Source organism: Medicago truncatula, chromosome 8 (genome assembly GCF_003473485.1).
Source record: "Medicago truncatula cultivar Jemalong A17 chromosome 8, MtrunA17r5.0-ANR, whole genome shotgun sequence".
NCBI classification, from domain to species: Eukaryota; Viridiplantae; Streptophyta; class Magnoliopsida; order Fabales; family Fabaceae; genus Medicago; species Medicago truncatula.
The window spans coordinates 37,185,656-37,209,601 of NC_053049.1; the positions used below are offsets into that span (position 1 = coordinate 37,185,656).

At 34.2% G+C, this 23,946-nt stretch overlaps 4 protein-coding genes across 7 annotated transcripts; all 4 read left to right on the top strand.

Moving 5' to 3' along the window:
* Positions 1-1,445: 1,445 nt before the first annotated feature.
* Positions 1,446-6,638, top strand: LOC120577365 (protein NRT1/ PTR FAMILY 8.3). Its single transcript, XM_039828609.1, has 5 exons — positions 1,446-1,764; positions 2,744-2,849; positions 2,929-3,146; positions 3,638-4,194; positions 5,610-6,638. Exons 1-5 carry the CDS (start codon positions 1,711-1,713, stop codon positions 6,430-6,432), a joined length of 1,758 nt encoding a protein of 585 aa, XP_039684543.1. The 5' UTR covers positions 1,446-1,710; the 3' UTR covers positions 6,433-6,638.
* Positions 6,639-8,159: 1,521 nt separating this feature from the next.
* LOC120577362 (protein NRT1/ PTR FAMILY 8.3) lies at positions 8,160-11,477 on the top strand. Its single transcript, XM_039828604.1, has 5 exons — positions 8,160-8,320; positions 8,411-8,522; positions 8,742-8,959; positions 9,056-9,612; positions 10,177-11,477. The coding sequence occupies exons 1-5, from the start codon at positions 8,282-8,284 to the stop codon at positions 10,997-10,999; spliced, it is 1,749 nt and encodes a 582-aa protein (XP_039684538.1). The 5' UTR covers positions 8,160-8,281; the 3' UTR covers positions 11,000-11,477.
* Positions 11,478-13,195: 1,718 nt separating this feature from the next.
* LOC120577363 (protein NRT1/ PTR FAMILY 8.3) lies at positions 13,196-18,535 on the top strand. 4 transcript variants are annotated; one of them, XR_005643419.1, is made up of 6 exons: positions 13,629-13,945; positions 14,324-14,432; positions 14,656-14,873; positions 14,967-15,523; positions 16,686-17,613; positions 18,034-18,535. XR_005643419.1 is itself a non-coding variant. In XM_039828605.1 (5 exons), exons 1-5 carry the CDS (start codon positions 13,943-13,945, stop codon positions 17,506-17,508), a joined length of 1,710 nt encoding a protein of 569 aa, XP_039684539.1. In that variant the 5' UTR covers positions 13,629-13,942; the 3' UTR covers positions 17,509-17,686. The 4 variants fall into 4 exon arrangements, 3 of the variants coding, with proteins under 3 accessions (XP_039684541.1, XP_039684539.1, XP_039684540.1); XM_039828605.1 differs by lacking the exon at positions 18,034-18,535 and having other exon boundaries at positions 16,686-17,686; XM_039828607.1 differs by lacking the exons at positions 13,629-13,945; positions 14,656-14,873; positions 18,034-18,535 and adding an exon at positions 13,196-13,506 and having other exon boundaries at positions 16,686-17,686.
* A 37-nt stretch (positions 18,536-18,572) lies between these two features.
* LOC120577360 (protein NRT1/ PTR FAMILY 8.3) lies at positions 18,573-23,260 on the top strand. Its single transcript, XM_039828601.1, has 5 exons — positions 18,573-19,024; positions 19,782-19,887; positions 19,981-20,198; positions 20,288-20,844; positions 21,693-23,260. The coding sequence occupies exons 1-5, from the start codon at positions 18,971-18,973 to the stop codon at positions 22,513-22,515; spliced, it is 1,758 nt and encodes a 585-aa protein (XP_039684535.1). The 5' UTR covers positions 18,573-18,970; the 3' UTR covers positions 22,516-23,260.
* Positions 23,261-23,946: the final 686 nt, after the last annotated feature.

Here is a 23,946-nt window from a genome sequence, read left to right on the forward strand (position 1 = left end):
ATGACTTATGATCGAATTCTATTGCAAGAAGTGAGAATTCAATTATTAAGATCAATTTTGACTCAAAATCACCGCTTTCTTTATATTAAGATCAATTTAAAATTTAAAGAATTTAGAATTTTAATAATAATTCAAATGATATCTCTATCTTCTCCTTGTGACCATAGTCATCACCAATTTTTTTATCACTGACATTATTTATAGAATTTAAATTCTTCAATAGATCAACACATGAAATCGTTATTTTAGGAAAATATAATTAAGTTTAAGCTTGTACATAACAAAAATAAATTTTTAGTTTTAGGGAAATTTTTTAGTTTTATTGAAAAGAGTATGAATAATTTTCTTCGTGAGTTTAACTCAGTTGGTAGGGACAAACACATATTATATGCAAGTAGGAATGGAAATGGGTTAGGTTGGGCCGAACTTTGTAAGGCCTAAGCCTGACATACTTCAAAAAGTATAGGTTTGAGCCTGACCTATTATCCGTCATAGACTTATTTTCAAGTTTTGACCTGGCATTTTTAAAAATCCGATGAAGCCTAGAAGCCTATTTAAAATCATATTTTACACTAAGAGATATCAACACCTATAACTATAATCTTTCAAAAAAAAAAACACACCTATAACTATAAGCCTACTCCTAAATAGGCCGAAACTTATGAAGGCCTAAAGCACACGAATAAGTCTCCTATTAGATAACAAAATCTTACGCTACTAAATTACCAAATCATATGAAGGCTTGAGTTTATGAAGGAAAAAAACTTCAACAATATCAATAAAATGGAAGATATATTATATATAAAAAACTTAATAGGTCGGCCTGACAGACTTAATATGTTTTTTTGTAAGCCTTAATATGACCTATTTAATTAAATAAACTTTATAAAAAGCTTGAACCCGAACTTTTTATTAAACAAGCTAGACTTTAAAAAGACTAGATTGTAGACCTCTATCAGACGGTTCCAACCCCTATATGCAAGGCCGAGTTCGAAACCGGCCACCACAAAAAAAAAAAAAAAAGAGAGTATGAATAATTGAAATATAATTTTGTTAGAAAAAGAGAGAAAAAGCTCCCATGAACTTAGCTCATTTAGTAAGCGATAATGCACAATATGTGCGGGGGTCGGGGTTCGAACCACGAATATCCCATTTATTCATCTTTAAGGTGAATTTATATGGGATATATCTGAGAAATTATACCCATGAATGATTAAATTAAATAAAAATAAAAATATTATCCGGGGAATACAAGAGATGGAAAATTATCCTTAAAAGAAAAAGAGAAGGAAAATTTGTTGTGTTAGTAGTAGATCCAATGGGTGTCGTAAAAGGAATATAGTGTACGGTTGAGATGGCGTGCAGTTTTATAGGTAAAAAAAAAATCAAGAAGAAGTGAAGAGGATGGGTTTGCTTCGTTGGCCATGTTTCTAGACCGGATTCCATTATTTATTCAACTTGCTTGCATCTCTATCTATCTATCTCTCTCTACACGCAACATTGTCGTTGGTTTTGTTGCTTATGCTTATGTAATGTAAAACAACAACAAACTAAGGATGAATTGCGGCGTACTAGTTGTTGTGACCCAAAATTGAGCATTCCAAGATTTTTATTTTCATTATCCAATTCCATCCATAACCATACCATAAATAAATAATTAAATTGCAATCTCCCTCCCTCAATTTAGAAGCTGAGCCTGAGAGGGAGAAAATGGGATCGGTAGAGGAAGATTCATCGCGTAGTTTGGAAGAAGCTCTTGTTCAGGTTCAATTCTCTTTTTTTCTTTCTATTCATTCGTTATTTTATCAGAACATTAACTATTCGCTCAGTATTATTACGATTAGGATTCCATTGTTCAATTAATAAAATTAACTTATATAACTGGAAGCTTCAATTGTTTAAATAAAACACACCTTATTCAACTGTTGATCATAACATAACATAACATAACAATCATTAATTAATAAAACACACAAATGGTGTTTTAATGTAACAGACAGGGTCTATTCAAAGTTAACATCCTAATATAGTGTGGACAATGAATAGGTCAAACTGTTGAGCCATGTAAAATTTGAACAAATCATTATTGTTTCCGGATGCGTCATTTATTACAAAGTGTTGTCAACTAGCGGATATAGCACTTGAATGGACAGTTGTTTTCAGCGAAATGCAATTTAAAACACTGTCTTGTCTTGTGTTTGTTCTTTCTGAGATAGTGTTGCTGGGGTTCGTGCCAATTCATGGACTCACTGCTGCTTATGTGGATTGGTTTCCACAGGATTCAATCACACATCTCGCCACATGGCAATACTATACTTTCTAAATTTGTCCAATCAACTTGATTTCCATACAATTATTATTAGGTTATTGCAGTTGTAACTTAAACTAATCATAGTCACTTTACTCACTCATAATTCCATTCATTTCTCTTGTATGAGCTGTTTTCAGTCATGTATCTTGTATCTTGGGGCCTACGATTGGCTCGATTTCGTGGAAAGAATATCACTCATAGCCAGATATAGAAATTAATGAAGTATCAACTACAGTGTTTTGTTGTTCAAATCACTCATATGATTGGCTCGATTTGTCTATACTGTTTTCCCTTTTCATATGCCCTTGATAATTACATGTCAAATAACATTTGAATTTCAAATTGTGAAATAGCAAAATAGTTTTCTACAGTCTGTTTTTTTTTTTTTTACTCTTCTGTACCGATGAACTATTGGTTATTTTTTATCTGAAGGATGAAGAGAGTAAGCTTTACACAGGAGATGGCTCCGTTGACTTTAAAGGGAGACCCGTGCTTAAGCAGAATACTGGCAACTGGAAAGCTTGTCCATTTATCCTAGGTAAGCCTTTTCATTTCACTTATGTAACAAATATTTATTTATTTTCTAAAATTGAACTCATATGTGATATGAAACACAGGCAATGAGTGCTGTGAACGTTTGGCATACTACGGCATTGCAACAAATCTTGTTACATATCTTACTCGCAAGCTACATGAAGGAAATGTCTCTGCGGCAAGACACGTCACCACTTGGCAAGGCACTTGTTACCTTGCACCTCTCATTGGAGCAGTTCTAGCAGATTCTTACTGGGGACGATACTGGACAATTGCCATTTTCTCCATGATTTACTTCATTGTAATTATAAACCAAGATATTTTTATTCTCCTATTTATAAAATTCTCTACACACATTTCTCGTATGATATTCTGCTGGCTATGCATTATATAGTATCCTACATAATGTAATTTGTGATGGTAATAGGATGTCATCAAACCATTTCTAAATCTTCTTTATATGGGGAAGTTAAATCCTTTTATACATTTTATAGTTATATGAAACAAATATTACGGTGCTGAAGAAAAATGGAAATGGGAGAATCCAAAGATCAGTTTTGAGTGTACTATGATCCAAACTTATTCCTTTTCGATCACCGACTATAATACTCAAATTCATTCCCACATTTGAAAAGTTATAGGATTAATATTAGGAACAGTAGGTGTCTGTATCTGCTTGATGGTATAATTGTATTCTCATCATTTTGTTTTTCTGTGCATCATTTTCATCTACATGCTTTATATTCAAACGTCTTTACATGTTTTAATATGTAAAATTGTTGTCTCATGCAGGGAATGGGTACATTGACTCTTTCTGCATCTATTCCAGCATTGAAGCCTGCTGAGTGTTTGGGTGCTGCATGCCCTCCAGCTACTCCTGCACAATATGCTGTATTTTTCATTGGTCTCTACCTGATTGCGCTTGGGACTGGTGGCATTAAACCATGTGTGTCCTCTTTTGGGGCAGATCAGTTTGATGATACTGATCCCCGGGAAAGGGTTAAGAAGGGATCATTTTTCAACTGGTTTTACTTTTCTATCAACATAGGAGCCCTTGTATCAAGCAGTTTTATTGTGTGGATTCAAGAAAATGCAGGCTGGGGTCTTGGATTTGGCATTCCTGCTTTATTTATGGGATTAGCCATCGGAAGTTTCTTTTTAGGCACACCCCTCTATAGGTTTCAAAAACCAGGGGGAAGCCCTCTTACAAGAATGTGCCAGGTTGTGGCAGCATCTTTTCGGAAGCGGAATCTGGATGTCCCTGAGGATAGTAGTCTCTTGTATGAAACGGAAGACAAGAGCTCTGCAATTGAAGGAAGTCGGAAACTAGAGCATAGTGATGAACTAAGGTGATTATTCCCTTACTTTAAATTTAATGTTGTAATGTTCTCAACCTTGGTCACACTTGCAAAAAACAAAGGGAGTATGTTCTATGAAAAATAACTTATTCCTAATATTCCTGTTTAAGTGTTGCACGCCTTCCCACCAAATTCGTTGTTTATTGATTTAGAGTAATGTAATTTCAAATGTAAGCCCTACTCTAATGTTAAAAAATTGGAAGTTGTATATGCAACGGTCCAGTTGGTCTTTAAAAAGCCTTGTCTGTCCCACCTGACATGGACTGATAGGATAGGATACCTAGTATCATCTAACTTACTCTAGTGTTTGAAGTTCATAACAGATGGCTGAACACTATCTGACCATGCACTCTCATCAGATGATATCGGTATTACACACTATTGAGCAATCATACCCTTTTATAACCCTTCTGGCGTCTCTTTTTCTTCTAAAGGACACTCGCCATTATTGTTCCCCATAGGCTGATATCCCCTCGTTAAACTCTAGATCTGTCACAATCATCAAAGTTGGAGTACTATTTAGAGAGAACGTGCAATTTGGTTTTACACATCTTTAGCAATATTTCAATAGGTGTGGGTATTTCTCTAGTTTTTTGACACAAGGTTTTCACTGATTAAACTATCACCATCTTTGATTTTTTTTGGCTAATACCAGAAACTTACTGTTTCAAAATTTCACGGGGAACCCTGGATGGGATAATAACCTTTGGATGGTATAAATGTTACTAGATCTATGATATTTCTTTCATTCACACATTCTGTATGAATTGCATTGCTTTTGAGATCTATGATTTATTGGAAAAAAAATTCTTCTTTGCACTTGTATTTGCCAGTGTGTTGCTGTATTTGCATTTTATATGAAAGCATATTTTTTTATCCTGAAGACTGATCACTTGTTCCCTATATCAAGTTATTGTGTCCCCTAATTTTGGTGCCTAAACGATCACGATTAGACATTTATGTTGAACATTTTAGATTTTTCCTTTATCGTGCAACTTTGCACATAATCTACCTATCTGGATTGTGAGAATTTACTTTACAAGCTTTATTTACTTCTCTAATATAGATATCATCATGGGATGGACTTGCTATCTTTAATTACTAGACTGTTGTCAGGTTTTCTCTTTTGAGTTGGCTGATTCATTGTTTTCTTGCTTCTCTTTTTCTGTTTTGAAAGAATGTTATTGTCACGGACAGTTCTGCAGGATAGACTGCATGTAAACAATTTTCTCTTTGAAAGTCTTTAATAGGTTGAGAAATCCTCTGGTAAAAAATTTCTAATATTTAGCTTGTGTCCTAATAATAATTTGTTCTGTTATCAATAAAGGCTTAAGCATGCTTACTTGCTTCAGAAGATTTCACACACTCATTAACAGGGCTTTCTACTTTCCTTTGTTTTAATGAAGGTGTCTTGACAGAGCAGCTGTAGTCTCTGATGCTGAGAGGAAAAGTGGCGACTATTCTAACCTTTGGAGACTTTGCACCGTGACACAGGTGGAGGAATTGAAAATCTTGATCCGCATGTTTCCAGTTTGGGCTACTGGCATTATTTTTTCTGCTGTCTATGCCCAGATGTCAACATTGTTTGTGGAACAAGGAACTATGATGAACACTAGTATTGGTTCTTTCAAAATTCCACCAGCTTCCCTCTCAACTTTTGATGTAATTAGTGTTATTTTCTGGGTCCCTGTCTATGACAGGTTTATAGTTCCAATTGCAAGGAAATTTACTGGCAAAGAAAGGGGCTTTTCGGAGTTGCAAAGAATGGGAATTGGCCTTTTTATTTCAATCCTGTGCATGTCAGCAGCTGCTGTTTTGGAGATTAAACGTCTGCAGATTGCGAACGAGCTTGGGCTTGTTGATGAACCTGTCCCTGTACCCCTTACTATACTTTGGCAAATCCCTCAGTATTTCTTATTGGGAGCAGCAGAAGTATTCACATTCGTGGGGCAGCTTGAGTTCTTCTATGACCAATCTCCAGATGCCATGCGAAGTTTATGCAGTGCTTTGTCACTTCTGACTACTTCACTGGGAAATTACTTGAGTTCTTTCATTCTCACTGTTGTAACTTACTTCTCTACACGAGGGGGAAATCCTGGATGGATTCCGGATAATTTGAACGGAGGTCATCTCGATTACTTTTTCTGGCTTTTAGCTGGACTTAGCTTCTTAAATATGTTGATGTACACAGTTGTTGCCAAAAGATACAAGAAAAAGAAGGCTTCTTGAGGCATTTGTTAGCAGTGGAACCTCGTTTTCATGTTTCTTTATGTCATTGTCATCATTGTTCTGTATGTGATATAATGAATATGCAATTACGTAATTTTCATTCACTTGTATAGGAAAATTTGTGTTAAGCCTTGTTCAAAGAATCAAAACAGTCCCTGCCCCATCTCGTGATGGCAGTTTATGATCCCTCTATACATTATTTGTTACTTCTCTCGTACAGAAAATATTATTAGCAAAATTCACACGACAAATGGTAACATCGTCAATAGTCAATACTATAAAAAGTTGTGCCAAATGTAGTGCATCCAATGTGGTGTGAGCAACTAGTATATGAACTTAATACATTGGAAAAGTAACTTTTACAAATTGATATAGAAGTTTGTTCTTGAATATTTGTTTACGTTAATCACATTATATCTATCTATACCTGTATAAAGAAAATATTTGACTCTTTTGAACTGATTTTTTCTCTTTTTAAAATTACCCTTGATTTTTAATACAAATAGCATAAAAATAAATTCAAATACTAAAATAAAAGTGTATCAAACGAGATGAGTATATATATATATATATTCTACGAGGATTAAAATAAAATAGCAATGATTAAAAACAAAAAGTTGTATGTTATTTTTTGACAAAAAAATCTTATGTTTAAAAGGACTAAAACAAAACAATTTTTTTTTTTTCAGGCGTTAGATTAAAATAGTGCTATGTTTACAAATTTTTTTTAAGGAATTTTTAAAGCAAAGGTTGATTATAAAATAAATATTTAAAGGCTTAAGCGATTGCATATTTGCTTCGCTTGCCTTACCCTTTGAGTTAGTGATTTTTTTGTTTGACGAGTAACATCTGACCGTGATAAAATAAAGGAACGCTATATTCTCCTTTTAACATTATCTTACACTAACTCTTTCATTAAATGATATTAATGCTGGTCCACATTTGAGAATGAATCATATATAAAATGATAAAATCCATATTGATTTCACCAAATTGAAGATTTAATGTTAGAGAATGTTGAAAACATTTTTCATATTATAAGTTAAATTTTATGAATTAATATAATATATTTTGTAATCTTTGATAGAGATCAATTACTACTAAGTATCTATAATATCTTAATAAGAAAAACTACAATAACTTTGAACTACTATTAAATAAATATATATTTTTAGATGATAAGGTTGGAAGTACATGAGAAAGGAAAGTGACAAAGTGTTTGAATTAAAAAGGGGTATGAAGTGAAGTTAAAAGGAATAAATTAAAGTTTATCTTGAGAGTAATAAATTATTGAAGGAAGAGTCATTAATTTCATAATTTTCACGCCGATCAATTTAGTCATTAAAATAAATTTTTAAAATAGAATCTTGACCAATTCTCCAAAAACAATAGTTAAACATCAATAAATAGAAATATAAGTTATAACTTTTAAACAATTGTTTAACTAAACGATCAAAAGACAGCGTTTAACGTTCACGTTTAAGTTATGATTATGTCGGCAATGATATGTAGGGCTGCAAATATGAGAAAACAAAAATGATTTGTTATTCCTTTAAAAAAGAAAATAAGTTATTGTGAGCCACGTAAACCAGCCTTTGAGTCTAATCTAACCACAAATGATAAAAAACCTCAACTGAAAAAGACCCACGAGCCGGTGTGAGACCGACGCGAGTCCCCGGCTTAGCTTTTGTTGTTCATATAACATAACATAACTGGGGCCCGCATCATCATGATACCAATATAATCTTCGTACGCATTGAAAGAATAAATAGAAAATGAAATAATTCTTTATTCTACATCCATAAACAAACATCGCTTAATTGAAACTATTACTACTCACATCATAATCATGGGTTCCGTTCACGATCACGAACAACCTCTTCTTCAGGTTCCTAATTCTTTTTTCATTTCTTCTCTTAATTACCTAGTAATCATGTATTTTGCTTTATGATTTATTTATTTATTTAAAATTCTCAAGGATGAAACGAACGAACAAGAAGAATACACAGGAGATGGTTCAGTTGACCATAAACAAAGGCCTGCTCTTAAGGCCAACACTGGCAATTGGAGAGCTTGTCCATTTATTCTAGGTATCTTTTATTTATTCTTTATACTGCCCTTATGTTTTAGATTATTCATATTCATTTTCGTTTCGTATCTTAGAATTTGTGGCTGGGCCCCACACAACCGGCTTCTAAGGTGATGAAGAGTGTCCACAATTATAAACAGTTGTTCAGGCAATCTCTCATCAAATTTGGGACTCTTTTAACATAGTGTCATACTATCGCGTTTATGTATGTAAATTACAGGCAATGAATGTTGCGAACGTTTGGCTTTCTTTGGTATTGCAACAAACCTTGTTACCTATCTTACCACAAAACTACACGAAAGTAACGCGTCTGCTGCGAGAAATGTCAGCATCTGGCAAGGAACTTGTTATCTTACACCTCTCATTGCAGCTATTCTGGCCGATGGTTATTTGGGACGATACTGGACAATTGCTGTTTTCTCCATGATTTACTTTGTTGTAATGCACCTAAGATACATACATTTCTTCTCCTGGTCAATAATAGTCTTCTTTACACGTTTTAATATGTGATACTGATATGGTTGTTTCATGCAGGGAATGAGTATTTTGACTCTTTCCGTATCTGTTCCACCGATGAAGCCAGCTGAGTGTTTGGGTTCAGTTTGTCCTCCGGCGGCTCCTATGCAATATTTTGTGTTCTACTTGGGTCTCTATGTAATTGCGCTAGGGACTGGTGGTGTAAAAGCGTGTGTGCTATCTTTTGGGGCAGATCAGTTTGATGATACTGATTCCAAGGAAAGTGCCAAGAAGGCTTCCTACTTCAATTGGTATTACTTTTCTATCTACCTAGGTGCCATTGCATCATGCAGCCTCATTGTGTGGGTTCAAGATAATGCAGGATGGGGCCTTGGATTTGGAATTCCTGCTTTATTTATGGGATTATCCGTTGGAAGTTTCTTTTTAGGTACCCCTCTCTACAGGTTTCAGAAACCAAAGGGTAGCCCTATTACAAGATTGTGTCAGGTTGTGTTAGCATCTGTCCGGAAGCAGAATCTTGTTCTTCCTGAGGATAGTAGTCTCCTGTATGAGACGCCTGACAAGAAATCTGGAGTTGAAAAAAGTCGCAAACTGAAGCATCATGATGATCTCAGGTAATGTTTTTACTCTGAGCTTTCTTTTCTGCCTTAGTGTTATTGGACTTATCCATCGTTCCAAAATAGACCAAGGACTATCTTGTATATGTTGGATTTCTAACTACTATTGTTGTTGATGTGACTTTGTCTGATATCAAATGTGGAATTGTTTGTTTATGAGAAAATGTGAGATCAGAACCCTGCAAAATGTTATAGGAGTTTTAGGACCTGTTTGGAACACCAAAATAGGGCTAGAAAGATAGGATAAAGGTAGTCAAACAATATATACATACGTATGTTTGTGTGTGGTGTTTGGAACACAATGGATTGCAGGGCACTTGCCAGTTGCCTTCTTTTCATGATATAATTGAACCCTAATTTATGTATGGATTATATTTGTTGAGACCTACATGGATACTAATACTTATGCGCTTTTCACTCCACTTTGTCTTTAAGTTTACATTACTTATAATTATTTGATGAGGAAGGAAGCATATATTTTAATTCCAATGACTGATTACTACAGGGCTTCCTCTTCACGACCTTCTAAACCTCTTTTTTTTTTTGTGTTTTTAAATAAAGGTATTTTGATAGAGCGGCTGTAGTGTCTGATTCAGAGAAAAGAAGTGGCGACTATTCTAATCCATGGAGGCTTTGCACCGTGACACAGGTGGAGGAATTGAAAATCTTGATTCGTATGTTTCCAATTTGGGCTACTGGCATCATTTTTTCTTCTGTCTACGCTCAGATGTCGACATTGTTTGTGGAGCAAGGAACTATGATGAATACAAGTATCGGTTCCTTCAAATTATCCCCAGCTTCCCTCTCAACCTTTGAGGTGGCAAGTGTTGTTATGTGGGTCCCCGTCTACGACAAGATACTTGTTCCTATTGTAAAGAAATTTACAGGCAAGAAAAGGGGCATTTCTGTGTTTCAAAGAATAGGAATTGGCCTTTTTATTTCTGGGCTTTGCATGTTAGCAGCTGCTGCTGTGGAGATTAAGCGTCTGCAGCTTGCAAGAGAGCTTGACCTTGTTGATAAACCTGTGGGTGTACCCCTTAGTGTGTTATGGCAAATCCCTCAGTATTTAATATTAGGAGCAGCAGAAATATTCACATTTGTTGGGCAGCTTGAGTTCTTCTACGAAGAATCACCAGATGCTATGCGGACTATATGTGGTGCATTGCCGCTTCTTAATTTCTCATTGGGGAATTACTTGAGCTCTTTCATTCTTACTATAGTAACTTACTTCACAACAAAAGGAGGAAGGCTTGGATGGATTCCAGATAACTTGAACAAGGGACATCTTGATTATTATTTTCTGCTTTTATCTGGACTTAGCTTATTGAATATGTTAGTGTTCATAGTTGCAGCCAAAATATACAAACCAAAGAATGCTTCTTAAGATTTTTCAAAAAATTTGTTGCTCTTAGGAGTGGAAGCATTTTCTGATATTTCCTTCTTTCATTGTGGATATTTTGGATTTGGAAAAGTGGATGAAAATGTGGATAGTATGGGTTTTTTTGAAACTTACCATGTTATAGATAATTATTTTAGTGGGAGAAATTCTTAGTGAGCAATATATACTTAGTACTCTCAACTGTGAAAGCTGAATCGCTGGCATTGAAAGGCATATTCTTTCGAATAAAATCTACTTATAAGATCATTCAATGGCATGATGATCAAGCAGACAGGAATTCAACAACTTATGGTTCATTTAGCTTCTCAAAGGCTCAATGCTTTTGGTTGGTAAGTAATCTTGAGAAATCTTCGCTCAAAATGATCAACTAATGTGTGCTCCCTTTGGTCCTTTATTAAGCGAGCCTTTTTGTAAAAAAAATATTGTCCTCAATTAACTGATTTATTTCACTTTCAATTCAATATATTTCACTTTGCATTTATAATAATGGTAAATGAACCAATATTTAACAAAAGCATTTAAAATTGGGAGTGGAGCCCTTCATGGGTTGGGATGGGCAATATTCCTACCAACTGATTTAAGCTCATAGGGAATATTGCATATTAAAAAAATGTATCAGTGTCTTTGCATATAATATGCAATATTCCTACCAACTGATTTAAGCTCACGGGGCACTGATACATTTTTTTAATAAGCATAAAATGAACAAAAGACTCACTTAAAATGGGTTAAATTGAGATGGGATGGAGTATTTTGCAAGAGCGTGTATCAACGTATAATTTATTAAGAAATGATATTTGTACAACCATTTTGCAAAAATACATTGAAGGTCCTTTATCTTATAAATTTGTAACACTTTGATATTTTGGCAGTGTTTGGTAACACAAGTAAGCTAGCTTATAGCTAGTTGGACTAGCTTATAAGCTTGTTTTGATAGAATAAGACGTGTTTGGTAAAAAGTTTTTCCCACCAGCTTATAACATTTTTTAAAAAGCTATTTCAATTAGCTTTTGAACTTTTAACTTGTAGCCTTGTGAATATGAAGTTTTTATGAATATCGCTAGTTCTTCCAATTTTAACCTTATTAATTTACCTTAATTATTTTTTAATAGAACAACTAGCCATATTCATAATTAATAACTATCCACATTTTATATTTTGTTAACACGTTAGTCAGTACTGCTCACATTATTTATACTTTTTTTTTTTTGTCAAGTAATCTAATGGCTAAAAAAATTCACCTTAAAAGTGAATAAGTGAGCTAAGCTCATGGGAACTTATTTATGCTCTTTCTAGCTCCATATATTTTGTGACTTGCTCTTAATCTTAATCTGTACATTGGCCACTGGCTTTTTTGTCATGATTCATATAATATATAATTTTATGTATATTGTACATAACATATATAATCAATAGTGACGAAACTTTAGTTAACTAATTATTTATTTTTTTTATAAAAATATTGTTAAATAATAAATGACAATTGAATTCATAAAACATATTTATTTTTTTGAGATAAAAATAATTTAAAATAAAATAAAATATTCAAAAAGAAATGAAAAAAATTAAACAAACACATTAAAGTTTAACAATAATTCATAAAAAAGTTCAAACATGTCTATTTATGTCATTTCATATATATCAGTCACTTTAACAGTTAATTTTATCAAACACCTTAATTTTAATAGAGAAATGATATTTGTACAATTATTGACAACTTTTAGAACAACTTTCTCTTTCATACTCACATGATGTTCTTTTTATCTCTCTTCATTTTTCTCTCCCCATTGTTTTTGACCAATAAGAAGAGAGAGAAACAAGGTTGTCATGAAAGTTTTTTTGAAATAGATGTACATATATCACTACTCATTTTAATAAGTTAGCTTTTCAGCTATAAGTTATCAGCTATCAGACATCAGCTATAATCTAGCTGATAGCTTATTTTTACCAAACACATCATTTATCTATGCTTTTCGTTTATGTCTTTATCTCTCATAAAAACATATATAAATCTTTTTTCTCATTTTCAAAAATAAAAAATACATAATTTTAGTTTTTAAAATATATTTTTATTAAAATTTAAAAAAAAAATCCAGAAATAAGATAAACATGTTCATCAACTTTATCTTCTTGCTTTGAATCTTTTAAAATCAAATTTATTTTTACACAAATATTTCTCCAAATAACCTAAAATCTTCTTAGCCGCATCAAAATAGAAATGAGCCATCCTAGAAACAGTATGCAGCTAACAGCAGGTGCATTTACAAAAGCCGATTCTGAACAACCAAAACCAAGTAGAAACACTTGACACAAATGAAAATTACAATGAACCATAACAATAGCAAAATCTGCAAATGCAGCACTTCGATCCATATAGCAAACTAGCAAAGCATAGAATGACAGTCCCTACGGAAGCAAAATTATGCCTTCACGCGAGAATTCCAGAAGAAAAAGACAATCATGAATTTGAATCATCCGGTTGAGAATTTGAGGTTCTGAGATCCATCAATAATATTTTCCCTTTTTTATAAATCAAAACACCAAATTTGATTTTGGTTCAAGAAAAATGACGAAAATTCAAAGGAAGAAGATGAAGATTCATCTTATTTTTATTAAAAATATATTTATATTTAAGAAAATAAGATTATGTATTTTTTTAATAAAAAATGAGAAAAAATATTTACTTGTCACATGAGAAATACGGTTACGCCACCTAATGGTAGAACTTGTTTCTGGTCTACTTTAGGATCGGTAGAAAGAAACTGTATACCGGGAATTCTGGAAAATCACGGGGCTTTGCAGACTGGTCCATATGTATGAGTCACTATACAAATTTTAACAAGTTTTCCTATATTGTGGCCACTAACAAGTACATATACTATCGATTCTTCTAATTTTAGGCCATAAAATCACTTCTAATATATCACAATGGTACTGGGGATCACTCTTTTACCTACCACTCTTTCCTCTGTTCTTTCAACTTTCTCAAATCACTTTTCCATTACTGAGATTAACGTCTTTGTCTTTGTCTTTGATAAAACAATACGAATAAACTCTATTTTAAGAATAAAAATAAAAACATATATATATCTATTCCTTCTATGTTCTATGATTTTATTTTATTCATATGCTTTTTTTTTTGTCTTCGCCTCGATGGCTGATTCTGCAGCTATTTGTTTCCCCATGGGTTTTTAGTTGTCTTTTCCCTTGAGCTTTTGCCCTGTAATTTCATCTCCTTTTCACGTATTTTGCTTTGTCATATTATTTATTTCAAAGGATTAATTTTTTTATTTATTTAATTTTTCAAAGGATGAAACGAATGAACAACAATACACAGGAGATGGTTCAGTTGATCATAAACATAGGCCTGCTCTTAAGGCCAATACTGGCAAATGGAAAGCTTGTCCATTTATTCTAGGTATCTTTTTTTTTTTTTTTTTTTTTACATAATCTGCCCTTATATTTCTGTTATGTTTTAGATTTTTCATTTTTGTTCGTATCTTATAATTTCTGGTTGCAAATTCGGCTTTTAAGGTGAAGACTGTCGGCACTTATAAACAGTTGTTCAGGCAATCTCTCATCCAATTTGGGACACTTTTAACATAGTATCATACTATTGCATTTATGTATGTAAATTACAGGCAATGAATGTTGTGAACGTTTGGCTTTTTTCGGTATTGCAACAAACCTTGTTACCTATCTTACCACCAAACTACACGAAAATAACACGTCTGCTGCGAGAAATGTCAGCATCTGGCAAGGAACTTGTTATCTTACACCTCTCATTGCAGCTATTCTGGCCGATGGTTACTTGGGAAGATACTGGACAATCGCTGTTTTCTCCATGATTTACTTTGTTGTAATGCACTTAAGATACATACATTTCTTCTCTTAGTGAATAATAGTCTTTACACGTTTTAATATGTGATACTGATATGGCCGTTTCTTGCAGGGGATGAGTATTTTGACTCTTTCGGTATCTGTTCCACCATTGAAGCCAGCTGAGTGTTTGGGTTCACTATGTCCTCCGGCGGCTCCTATGCAATATTTTGTGTTCTACTTGGGCCTCTACATAATTGCGTTAGGGACTGGTGGTGTAAAAGCGTGTGTGCTATCTTTTGGGGCAGATCAGTTTGATGATACTGATTCCAAGGAAAGTGCCAAGAAGGCTTCCTATTTCAATTGGTATTACTTTTCTATCTACCTAGGTGCCATTGTATCATGCAGCCTCATTGTGTGGATTCAAGATAATGCAGGATGGGGCCTTGGATTTGGAATTCCTGCTTTATTTATGGGATTATCTGTTGGAAGTTTCATTTTAGGCACCCCTCTCTATAGGTTTCAGAAACCAAAGGGTAGCCCTATTACAAGATTGTGCCAGGTTGTGTTAGCATCTGTCCGGAAGCAGAATCTGGTCGTGCCTGAGGATAGTAGTCTCCTGTATGAGACGCCTGACCAGAAATCTGGAGTTGAAAAAAGTCGCAAACTGAAGCATCATGATGATCTCAGGTAATGTTTTTACTCTGAGCTTTCTTTTCTGCCTTAGTGTTATTGGATTTATCCATGGTTCCAATATAGACAAAGGAGTATCTTGTATATGTTGGATTTCTATCTACTATTCTTGTTGATGTGTCATTTGTCTGATATCAAATGTGGAATTGTTTGTTTATGAGAAAATGTGAGATATGAACCCTGCAAAATGTTATAGGAGTTGTTTATGTTTGGGTCTAATTTGGCAGCTACAGATTAGTCAGACTTCTAGTTTTAGGACCTGTTAGGAACATCAAAATAGGGCTAAAAAATAGAATCAAGGTACTCAAATAATATATACAAATGTTTGTATGTATGTGTGTGTTTTTGGTGTTTGAAACACAATGGATTGCAAGGCACTTGCCAGTTGCCTCCTTTTCATGATATAATTGAACCTTAATTTATGTATGATGTATATTAATTTTGAGATCTACATGGATACAGAGACTTCTGTGCTTTTCACTTCGTCGGTAAGTTTACATCACTTATTACTTATAATCATCACTTATTACTTATAATCATTTGATTGAGGAAGGAAGTATGTATTTTAATTCCGATGACTGGTCGCCATTTGTGTATCATGTATTGTATCACATATCTTTAGAAGTCATGATTAAGACAAGAGTTTGAGTAAAATAATTTTTTCCTTTAATGACTCAATTTTTCATATAATTGACTCCTAATCTGGACTGTTTGAAATGATTGTACAATCTTAACTATCTTGTTTACTGCATATAATCTGTCCATGAACTAGTTTTATTCAATCAATTTTTTCCAAGGGTGAAAATTATTTGAGATTTATGTCAAGATTGATCCTTCCAGTATACTAAAATCAGATTTTTTTTGTTTCTTGTTTCTCCTCTCCTCCACTGAACGAATATTGTCATCTTTGACAGTTTTGTACGGTAGATTGCATGTCAGATTTTTTCTAGTAGACTGTCGTTATTGCACTGAGAAATTGTATGCTAAAATTTGAAGTGTTGACATTTTTTATAAAAAAAGTCTTCCTACTAATAATGTGTTGTTGATAATGACTTAAGTATCCTCCCTAGCTTAAGAACACTTTTAACTACAACAGGGCTTCCTATTAACGACCTTCTAAACCTCCTTTTTTGTTTTTTCTTGGTGTTTTGAAATAAAGGTTTTTTGATAGAGCAGCTGTAGTATCTGATTCGGAGAAAAGAAGCGGTGACTATTCTAATCCATGGAGGCTTTGCACCGTGACACAGGTGGAGGAATTGAAAATCTTGATTCGCATGTTTCCAATTTGGGCTACTGGCATCATTTATTCTTCTGTCTACGCCCAGATGTCAACATTGTTTGTGGAGCAAGGAACTATGATGAATACAAGGATTGGTTCCTTCAAATTATCCCCAGCTTCCCTCTCAACCTTTGAGGTGGGAAGTGTTGTTTTGTGGGTCCTCGTCTACGACAGGATATTTGTTCCTATTGCAAAGAAATTTACAGGCAAGAAAAGAGGCATTTCTGTGTTTCAAAGAATAGGAACTGGCCTTTTTATTTCTGGGCTTTGCATGTTAGCAGCTGCTGTTGTGGAGATTAAGCGTCTGCAGCTTGCAAGAGAGCTTGACCTTGTTGATAAACCTGTCGCTGTACCCCTTAGCGTGTTATGGCAAATCCCTCAGTATTTAATATTAGCAGCAGCAGAAATATTCCAATTTGTTGGGCAGCTTGAGTTCTTCTACGAAGAATCACCAGATGCTATGCGAACTTTATGTGGTGCACTGCCGCTCCTTAATTTTTCATTGGGGAGTTACTTGAGCTCTTTCATTCTCACTATAGTAACTTACTTCACAACACGAGGGGGAAGGCTTGGATGGATTCCAGATAACTTGAACAAAGGACATCTTGATTATTATTTTCTGCTTTTATTTGGACTTAGCTTATTGAATCTGTTTGTGTTCATAGTTTCAGCGAAGATATACAAACCAAAGAAGGCTTCTTAAGATTTTTCAAAATTTTTGTTGCTCTTAGGACTGGAAGCATTTTATGAGATTTCCTTCTTTCATTGTAGACTGGAAGCATTTTGTTCCTCTTAGGACGAAAATGTGGTTAGTATGGTTTTTTTTTATACTTACCATGTTATAGATAATTATTTTAATGGGAGAAGTTCTTAGTGATCAATATACTTCGTACTCAGCTGTGAAAGCTGAACCGCTGGCATTGAAAGGCATATTCTTTCGAATAAAATCTGCTTATAAGATCATTCAATGGCATGATGATCAAGTAGACATGAATTCAACAACTTATGGTTCATTTAGATTCTCAAAAGCTCAATGCTTTTGGTTGGAAAGTAATCATTGAGAAGTTTTGCTCAAAATGATCAACTCTTGTGTATTTTGCAAGAGCAGTGTATCCACATATAATTAATTTTTTTACTTGTTATTACACCTGGCAAAAATGTTATTTGTAGTTGGGCGTAAACACGGTTACACCCCCTAATGGTAGAACTCGTTTCTGGTCTACTTTAGGAATTCTGGAAAGTCATGGGGCTCTGTCTGTATTCATATAGACTGCATTATATGGTCCATATGAATATGAATACATAGAAATTCAGTAGAAGTTGGTTGTGGCTCAAAGCAAGAGTTGGACATTCATTTATCCCTTTCTATGAGTGGTGATCATATATTGGTATGTATGTCATTTTAATTTAATGGCTAAATTACCTATATAGTCCCTTTAATTGATTTGTGTTTTTAGTCCGTACAAATAAACCATTTTTGTTTTTTTATTGTATTTGTTTTGTTTAAATCCTTGCAAAATTTTATCATATTACAATTGTAATAAGTAGAATATTGCATTTGGCCAAAAAAATTCAACATTTTTACTCGTCGAGCTAGAACTTTTGAAAAAAAAAAACCAAAGTAGGGGGTGCTAAAATAAAAAAATTGATTATTAAAAGATTTTTTTAGAGGTTAAAGTGATTGTTTTTGGTGGCCTTACCCATTGACATCTTACCGTAACAAATAAAAATAATTTAATTGAATGGGTGGGTGTGTAAAAATGTTTAGGTTGTCATGCGAAGAAATTAATCACTAATTAATAAAATCGAATTTGTATACATCAACAATATAATTTTTATCATCTCAAAAAAAAAAAAAAAACAATATAATTTTTATTTTACATCTAATCAAATTAGTTTATTATAATACAAATAGCAAGTTTTTAAATTAAGAAGTAAATTATCTTTCCAAAATATCAATTTAATGTGTTAACCTCGATTGAAATAAATAAATCTCTAACCATAAAAAAGTTGAGCACACGAGAAGGTTGAAATTACGTGAAGAAAAAGAAATGGTGTTTGAAAAGTGGGTTTGAACTGTAGTTAAAAGGGACACTACAGGTAGCAGTTTGTCCATATATATATATATAGTCACGAGTTCTAACTTCTTACTCTTCTTGCTCATAATGGCTTCTGTTGACAACGACGACATTCTTGAGTTGGAACAACCCCTTCTTCAGGTTCTCTTCTCCTCTTCCTAACTCATATCTTTCTTCTTCTTTTTTTCTTTGCTTAATTACCTTAATAATACTAATTCTGAGATATAATTCATTTCTCGGACAGTTAAGATTGTTTTTTATTAAATTTAATTTTAATACCTTTTATTTAAAACATTAATCTGTTAATAGCATGAGAACAAAATACATAACATATGACTATGTTCAAATGTTCGGAATTTCCATATACGTTGTTTTATGGGAGTACGTTCTTACCTCACCACCTATTATAATAGTCTCGTATGAACTAGGTCCAACACTTTATGTGAGACCCAATTTCACACTTTATGTATTTTGAAGTTCTTACCTCAATCATCTGTTTTCTAGTTTTCAACCTGTATTTTGAAGCTGTTAATTAGAACTAGGTCTAGGTCCAATCCAACACTTTATGAGACCCAGTTCCAAAATGATGGACCCATTTTCAAACGGGTGGGACCCACATGTATTTAACCCAACAAAAGAGAGAATGTTGAAGTGAGTGAGTACTCATAGCTATTTGGATTTGACGTGTAAAGTGAGAAAAAGATTTTTATTAAAACAAACTCATAATTTGTTACGATGTCCCTACAATATCTATCTTTAATTTTTTAAATTAACTGTTGATATTATTCACTTTACACACTAGAGAAACCAAATCCTCTAAAGTATTTTGTTATTTTATTTTAGTGAGTTTTTCTAGGTATTTTACTTTGTGAGATGATTATTTATTTTAATTCTCTAGGATGAAAGTAGCAAACAATACACAGGAGATGGTTCAGTTGATTATAGACGGAGGCCTGCTATTAAGAACAATACTGGCAATTGGAGAGCATGTCCATTTATTCTAGGTATCATTTTTTACATTGTCCATATGTTTTAGGTGATCCATAGTTTAGGTGATCCATTTTTGTTATTATCACATTTATGTATGTAAATGACAGGCAATGAATGTTGTGAACGTTTGGCTTTCTTTGGCATTGCAACAAACCTTGTTACCTATCTTACCACCAAACTGCATGAAGGAAATGCCTCTGCTGCAAGAAATGTCAGCATCTGGCAAGGAACTTGTTATCTTACACCTCTCATTGGAGCCGTCCTGGCAGATGGTTACTGGGGACGATACTGGACAATTGCCATTTTCTCTATCATTTATTTTGTTGTAATACACTTAAGCTGCATTTTTTCTCCTAGTCAACAATTGTCTTTACATGTTTTCATATGTGATACTGATATGGTTGTTTCTTGCAGGGGTTGTGTATCTTGACTCTTTCTGCATCTGTTCCATTGTTGAAGCCAGCTGAGTGTTTGAGTTCGATATGTCCTCCGGCTAGTCCTATGCAATATTATGTGTTCTACCTTGGTCTTTATGTAATTGCACTAGGAACTGGTGGTGTAAAAGCATGTGTTCCACCTTTTGGGGCAGATCAGTTTGATGATACTGATTCCAAAGAAAGGGCTAAGAAGGCTTCCTTTTTCAACTGGTATTACTTTTCTATCGACCTAGGTGCCATTGCTTCATGCACCTTTATTGTGTGGGTTCAAGATAATGCAGGATGGGGTCTTGGATTTGGCATTCCTACTTTATTTATGGGGTTATCAGTTGGAAGTTTCTTTTTAGGCACCTATCTCTATAGGTTTCAAAAACCAATGGGAAGCCCTATTACAAGAATGTGCCAGGTTGTGTTAGCATCTGTCCGGAAGCAGAATCTGGTTGTGCCCAAGGATAGTAGTCTCCTGTATGAAAGGCCTGACAATGAATCTGGATTTGAGAGAAGTCGCAAACTGATACACCGTGATGATCTCAGGTAATTTTTTGCATTGAGTTTTCTTTTCTGCCCTAGTGTTATTTGCTTTATTCATTTTTCCAATATAGGCAAAGGAGTATCTCATATATGTTGGATTTCTGTCTAATATTCTTGTTGATGTGCAATTTATCTGATTCGAAATGCGGAATTGGTTGTTTATGAGAATATGTGAGATATGAACCTTGCTCCAATAATATAGAAGCTGTTTATGTTTGGGTATAATTTGGCAGCCACAGATTAACCAGACTTCTAGTCGCAGGCCTTGTTCAGCACTCCAAAATACGGTTGAAAGGATAGGTTAACTGATATTATCGAAATAATATGTGTGTGTGTGTGGTGATTGGAATACACAATGCATTGTAAGGAAGTAAGCCATTTTCCTCCTTTTCATGATAACTGAACCTAACTCTTGTATGAATTAATGAATTATATAGATTTTATGATCTACATGCAGAGAGATACCTGTATGTTTTTCACTTCACTTTGTCTGTAAGTTTACTTTGATGCATAGGGAAACATATATTTTATGCTAGTGACTGAATGCTAGTTGTGTATCACGTATTGTATCACATTTTCTTATAAGTCATGATTAGACACATGTTTTAGTAAAACATGTATTTTTCTCTTGTGGACTGTCTTCGTTGCACTGAAAAATTATGTGCTAAAATTTGAAGTTTGGTCATTTTTTCATAAAACATCGCTTCCTACTTAAGTCTATTGTTGATAATGACAGAAGTATCTTCTACAGCTTGAAATTATTTCAATTACTACAAGGCTTCCTCTTCACGACCTTCTAAAACTCCATTTATTCTTTTTTTGTTGCTTTTTCTTGATGTTTTTAAATAAAGGTATTTTGATAGAGCAGCTGTAGTGTCTGCTTCAGAAAACAGAAGTGGTGACTATTCTAATCCATGGAGGCTTTGCACCGTGACACAGGTGGAGGAATTGAAAATCTTGATTCGCATGTTTCCAATTTGGGCTACTGGCATCATTTTTTCTTCTGTCTACGCCCAGATGTCAACATTGTTTGTAGAGCAAGGAACTATGATGGATACGAGTATTGGTTCCTTCAAATTATCCCCAGCTTCCCTCTCAACCTTTGACGTGGCAAGTGTTGTTTTGTGGGTTCCCGTCTATGACAGGATACTTGTTCCCATTGCAAAGAAACTTACAGGCAAGAAAAGGGGCATTTCTGTGTTTCAAAGAATAGGAATTGGCCATTTTATTTCTGGGATGTGCATGTTAGCAGCTGCTGCTGTGGAGATTAAGCGTATGCAGCTTGCAAGAGAATTTGACCTTGTTGATAAACCTGTCGCTGTACCCCTTAGTGTGTTATGGCAACTACCTCAATATTTCTTATTAGGCGCGTCAGAGGTATTCACATTCATAGGGCAGCTTGAGTTCTTCTATAACGAATCACCAGATGCTATGCGAACTTTATGTGGTGCACTGCCGCTCCTTAGTTTTTCATTGGGGAATTACTTGAGCTCTTTCATTCTTACTATAGTAACTTACTTCACAACACAAGGAGGAAGGCCTGGATGGATTCCAGATAACTTGAACAGTGGACATCTTGATTACTTTTTTCTGATTATATCTGGACTTAGCTTATTAAATATGTTGGTGTTTATAACTGCAGCCAAAATGTACAAGCAGAAGAAGGTTTCTTAAGATTTTTCATGCATTTATTGCTCTCAGGAGTGGAAGCATGTGCTTATATTTCCTTCTTTCATTGTGCATATTGCTCTGTTTGTTAAATACATATGCTAATCAGGAATGGAATTTGGTAAGGTGGATACTGTAGGTTTTTGGAGAGACCGAGTTTTGGAATGGAACTTTTCAAGTTACTATGTTGTACATAACTATACTAGAATTTCAGCTGAACCACTGGTATTGAAAGGCAGATTAGTTTGAATAAAATCAGCTTATAAGCTCATTCAAAGGAACAATGATCAGGCAAACAGGAAGTTATTCAACAACTTACGGTTTAGTTTAGCTCCTAAAAAACTCAATGCTTTTGGTTGGAAAGTAATCATTGAGAAGAGAAGTCTTTGCTCAAAATGATCAACTCATGTGTGTTCTGTAAGAGCGGTGTTGAATCCACAGATCATTTACTTTTTACTTGTATAGTGTCATTGCATTTGCATTTGTTGGTGTAAACATGATTACGCCACCAAATGGCAGAACTCATTTCTGGTCTAATTAGGATTTGTAGAAATAAATGTATATCAGGAAATCTGTAAAATCATGTGGGTCTGCATTCAAATGGACTGCATTATATAGTCCATATGAATGCATAGAAATTAGATTTGTTCCCATTCCATACAACTGAATTCAATTGAATTTGTAGAAATGATAAATGTCAGAAATTGGTTGTGGCTAAAGCAAGAGTTGTAGATTCAATTATCTCTTTTCATGAGTGGTGATAATATCTTGTTTTATGCATGTCATATTATTTTAGTTCTTCAATTAAATATCGATGTTTTTGGTAAGAGTACCGTTTATAGGGATGACAATTGGACCCAGACCCAATGGGTACCCGCAAAAAATACCCACAATGGGTAGGGTAAAACCCCGCTTTTATGGGTCTGGGCACGAGTACAAGTAATACCCACAAAATTAAATGGATATGGGCACGGGTAAGGGTACTATACTGCCCAGACCCGCAACATATTATTTTATGAGTTAATTTTAAAAAATTGGGATCGTAGTTTTATTTCATTTGTGATGTTTTTTCATAGTTAAAGTGAGGGTAATGGGTGCGAGTATGAGCACTTAGGTACCCATAGGGTATGGGGAAGGGGACTAAAGTTGTTGCCCACGAGGGTACGGGCATGGGTACGGGTATTTTTTTATAAATGCGGATATGGGGACGGACACTATAGTACCCTACCCATTGGGTACCCATTGCCATCCCTAACCGTATAGGTAAATATATTTGTTAAACCGTCCCTGTGAGCTTAGCTCACTTGGTAAGGGATAATGCATATTTTATGCAGGGGTCGGGTTCGAACCCCAGTCACCCCACTTATTCACCTTTAAGGTGAATTTCTCTAGCCGCTAGACTACTTGACAAATATATATATATATATTTGTTAAACC

Excerpts from the sequence above, each read along its gene's own strand:
- LOC120577365 (XM_039828609.1), top strand. The coding sequence starts at position 1,711 with ATGGGATCGGTAGAGGAAGATTCATCGCGTAGTTTGGAAGAAGCTCTT. Across the intron at positions 2,850-2,928 it reads AGCTTGTCCATTTATCCTAG|GCAATGAGTGCTGTGAACGT; the intron begins GTAAGCCTTTTC and ends TATGAAACACAG. Across the intron at positions 3,147-3,637 it reads TCTCCATGATTTACTTCATT|GGAATGGGTACATTGACTCT; the intron begins GTAATTATAAAC and ends TGTCTCATGCAG.
- LOC120577362 (XM_039828604.1), top strand. The coding sequence starts at position 8,282 with ATGGGTTCCGTTCACGATCACGAACAACCTCTTCTTCAG. Across the intron at positions 8,960-9,055 it reads TCTCCATGATTTACTTTGTT|GGAATGAGTATTTTGACTCT; the intron begins GTAATGCACCTA and ends TGTTTCATGCAG. Across the intron at positions 9,613-10,176 it reads AAGCATCATGATGATCTCAG|GTATTTTGATAGAGCGGCTG; the intron begins GTAATGTTTTTA and ends TTTTAAATAAAG.
- LOC120577360 (XM_039828601.1), top strand. The coding sequence starts at position 18,971 with ATGGCTTCTGTTGACAACGACGACATTCTTGAGTTGGAACAACCCCTT. Across the intron at positions 19,025-19,781 it reads TGGAACAACCCCTTCTTCAG|GATGAAAGTAGCAAACAATA; the intron begins GTTCTCTTCTCC and ends TTAATTCTCTAG. Across the intron at positions 20,845-21,692 it reads ATACACCGTGATGATCTCAG|GTATTTTGATAGAGCAGCTG; the intron begins GTAATTTTTTGC and ends TTTTAAATAAAG.
- LOC120577363 (XM_039828605.1), top strand. Across the intron at positions 14,433-14,655 it reads AGCTTGTCCATTTATTCTAG|GCAATGAATGTTGTGAACGT; the intron begins GTATCTTTTTTT and ends TGTAAATTACAG. Across the intron at positions 14,874-14,966 it reads TCTCCATGATTTACTTTGTT|GGGATGAGTATTTTGACTCT; the intron begins GTAATGCACTTA and ends CGTTTCTTGCAG.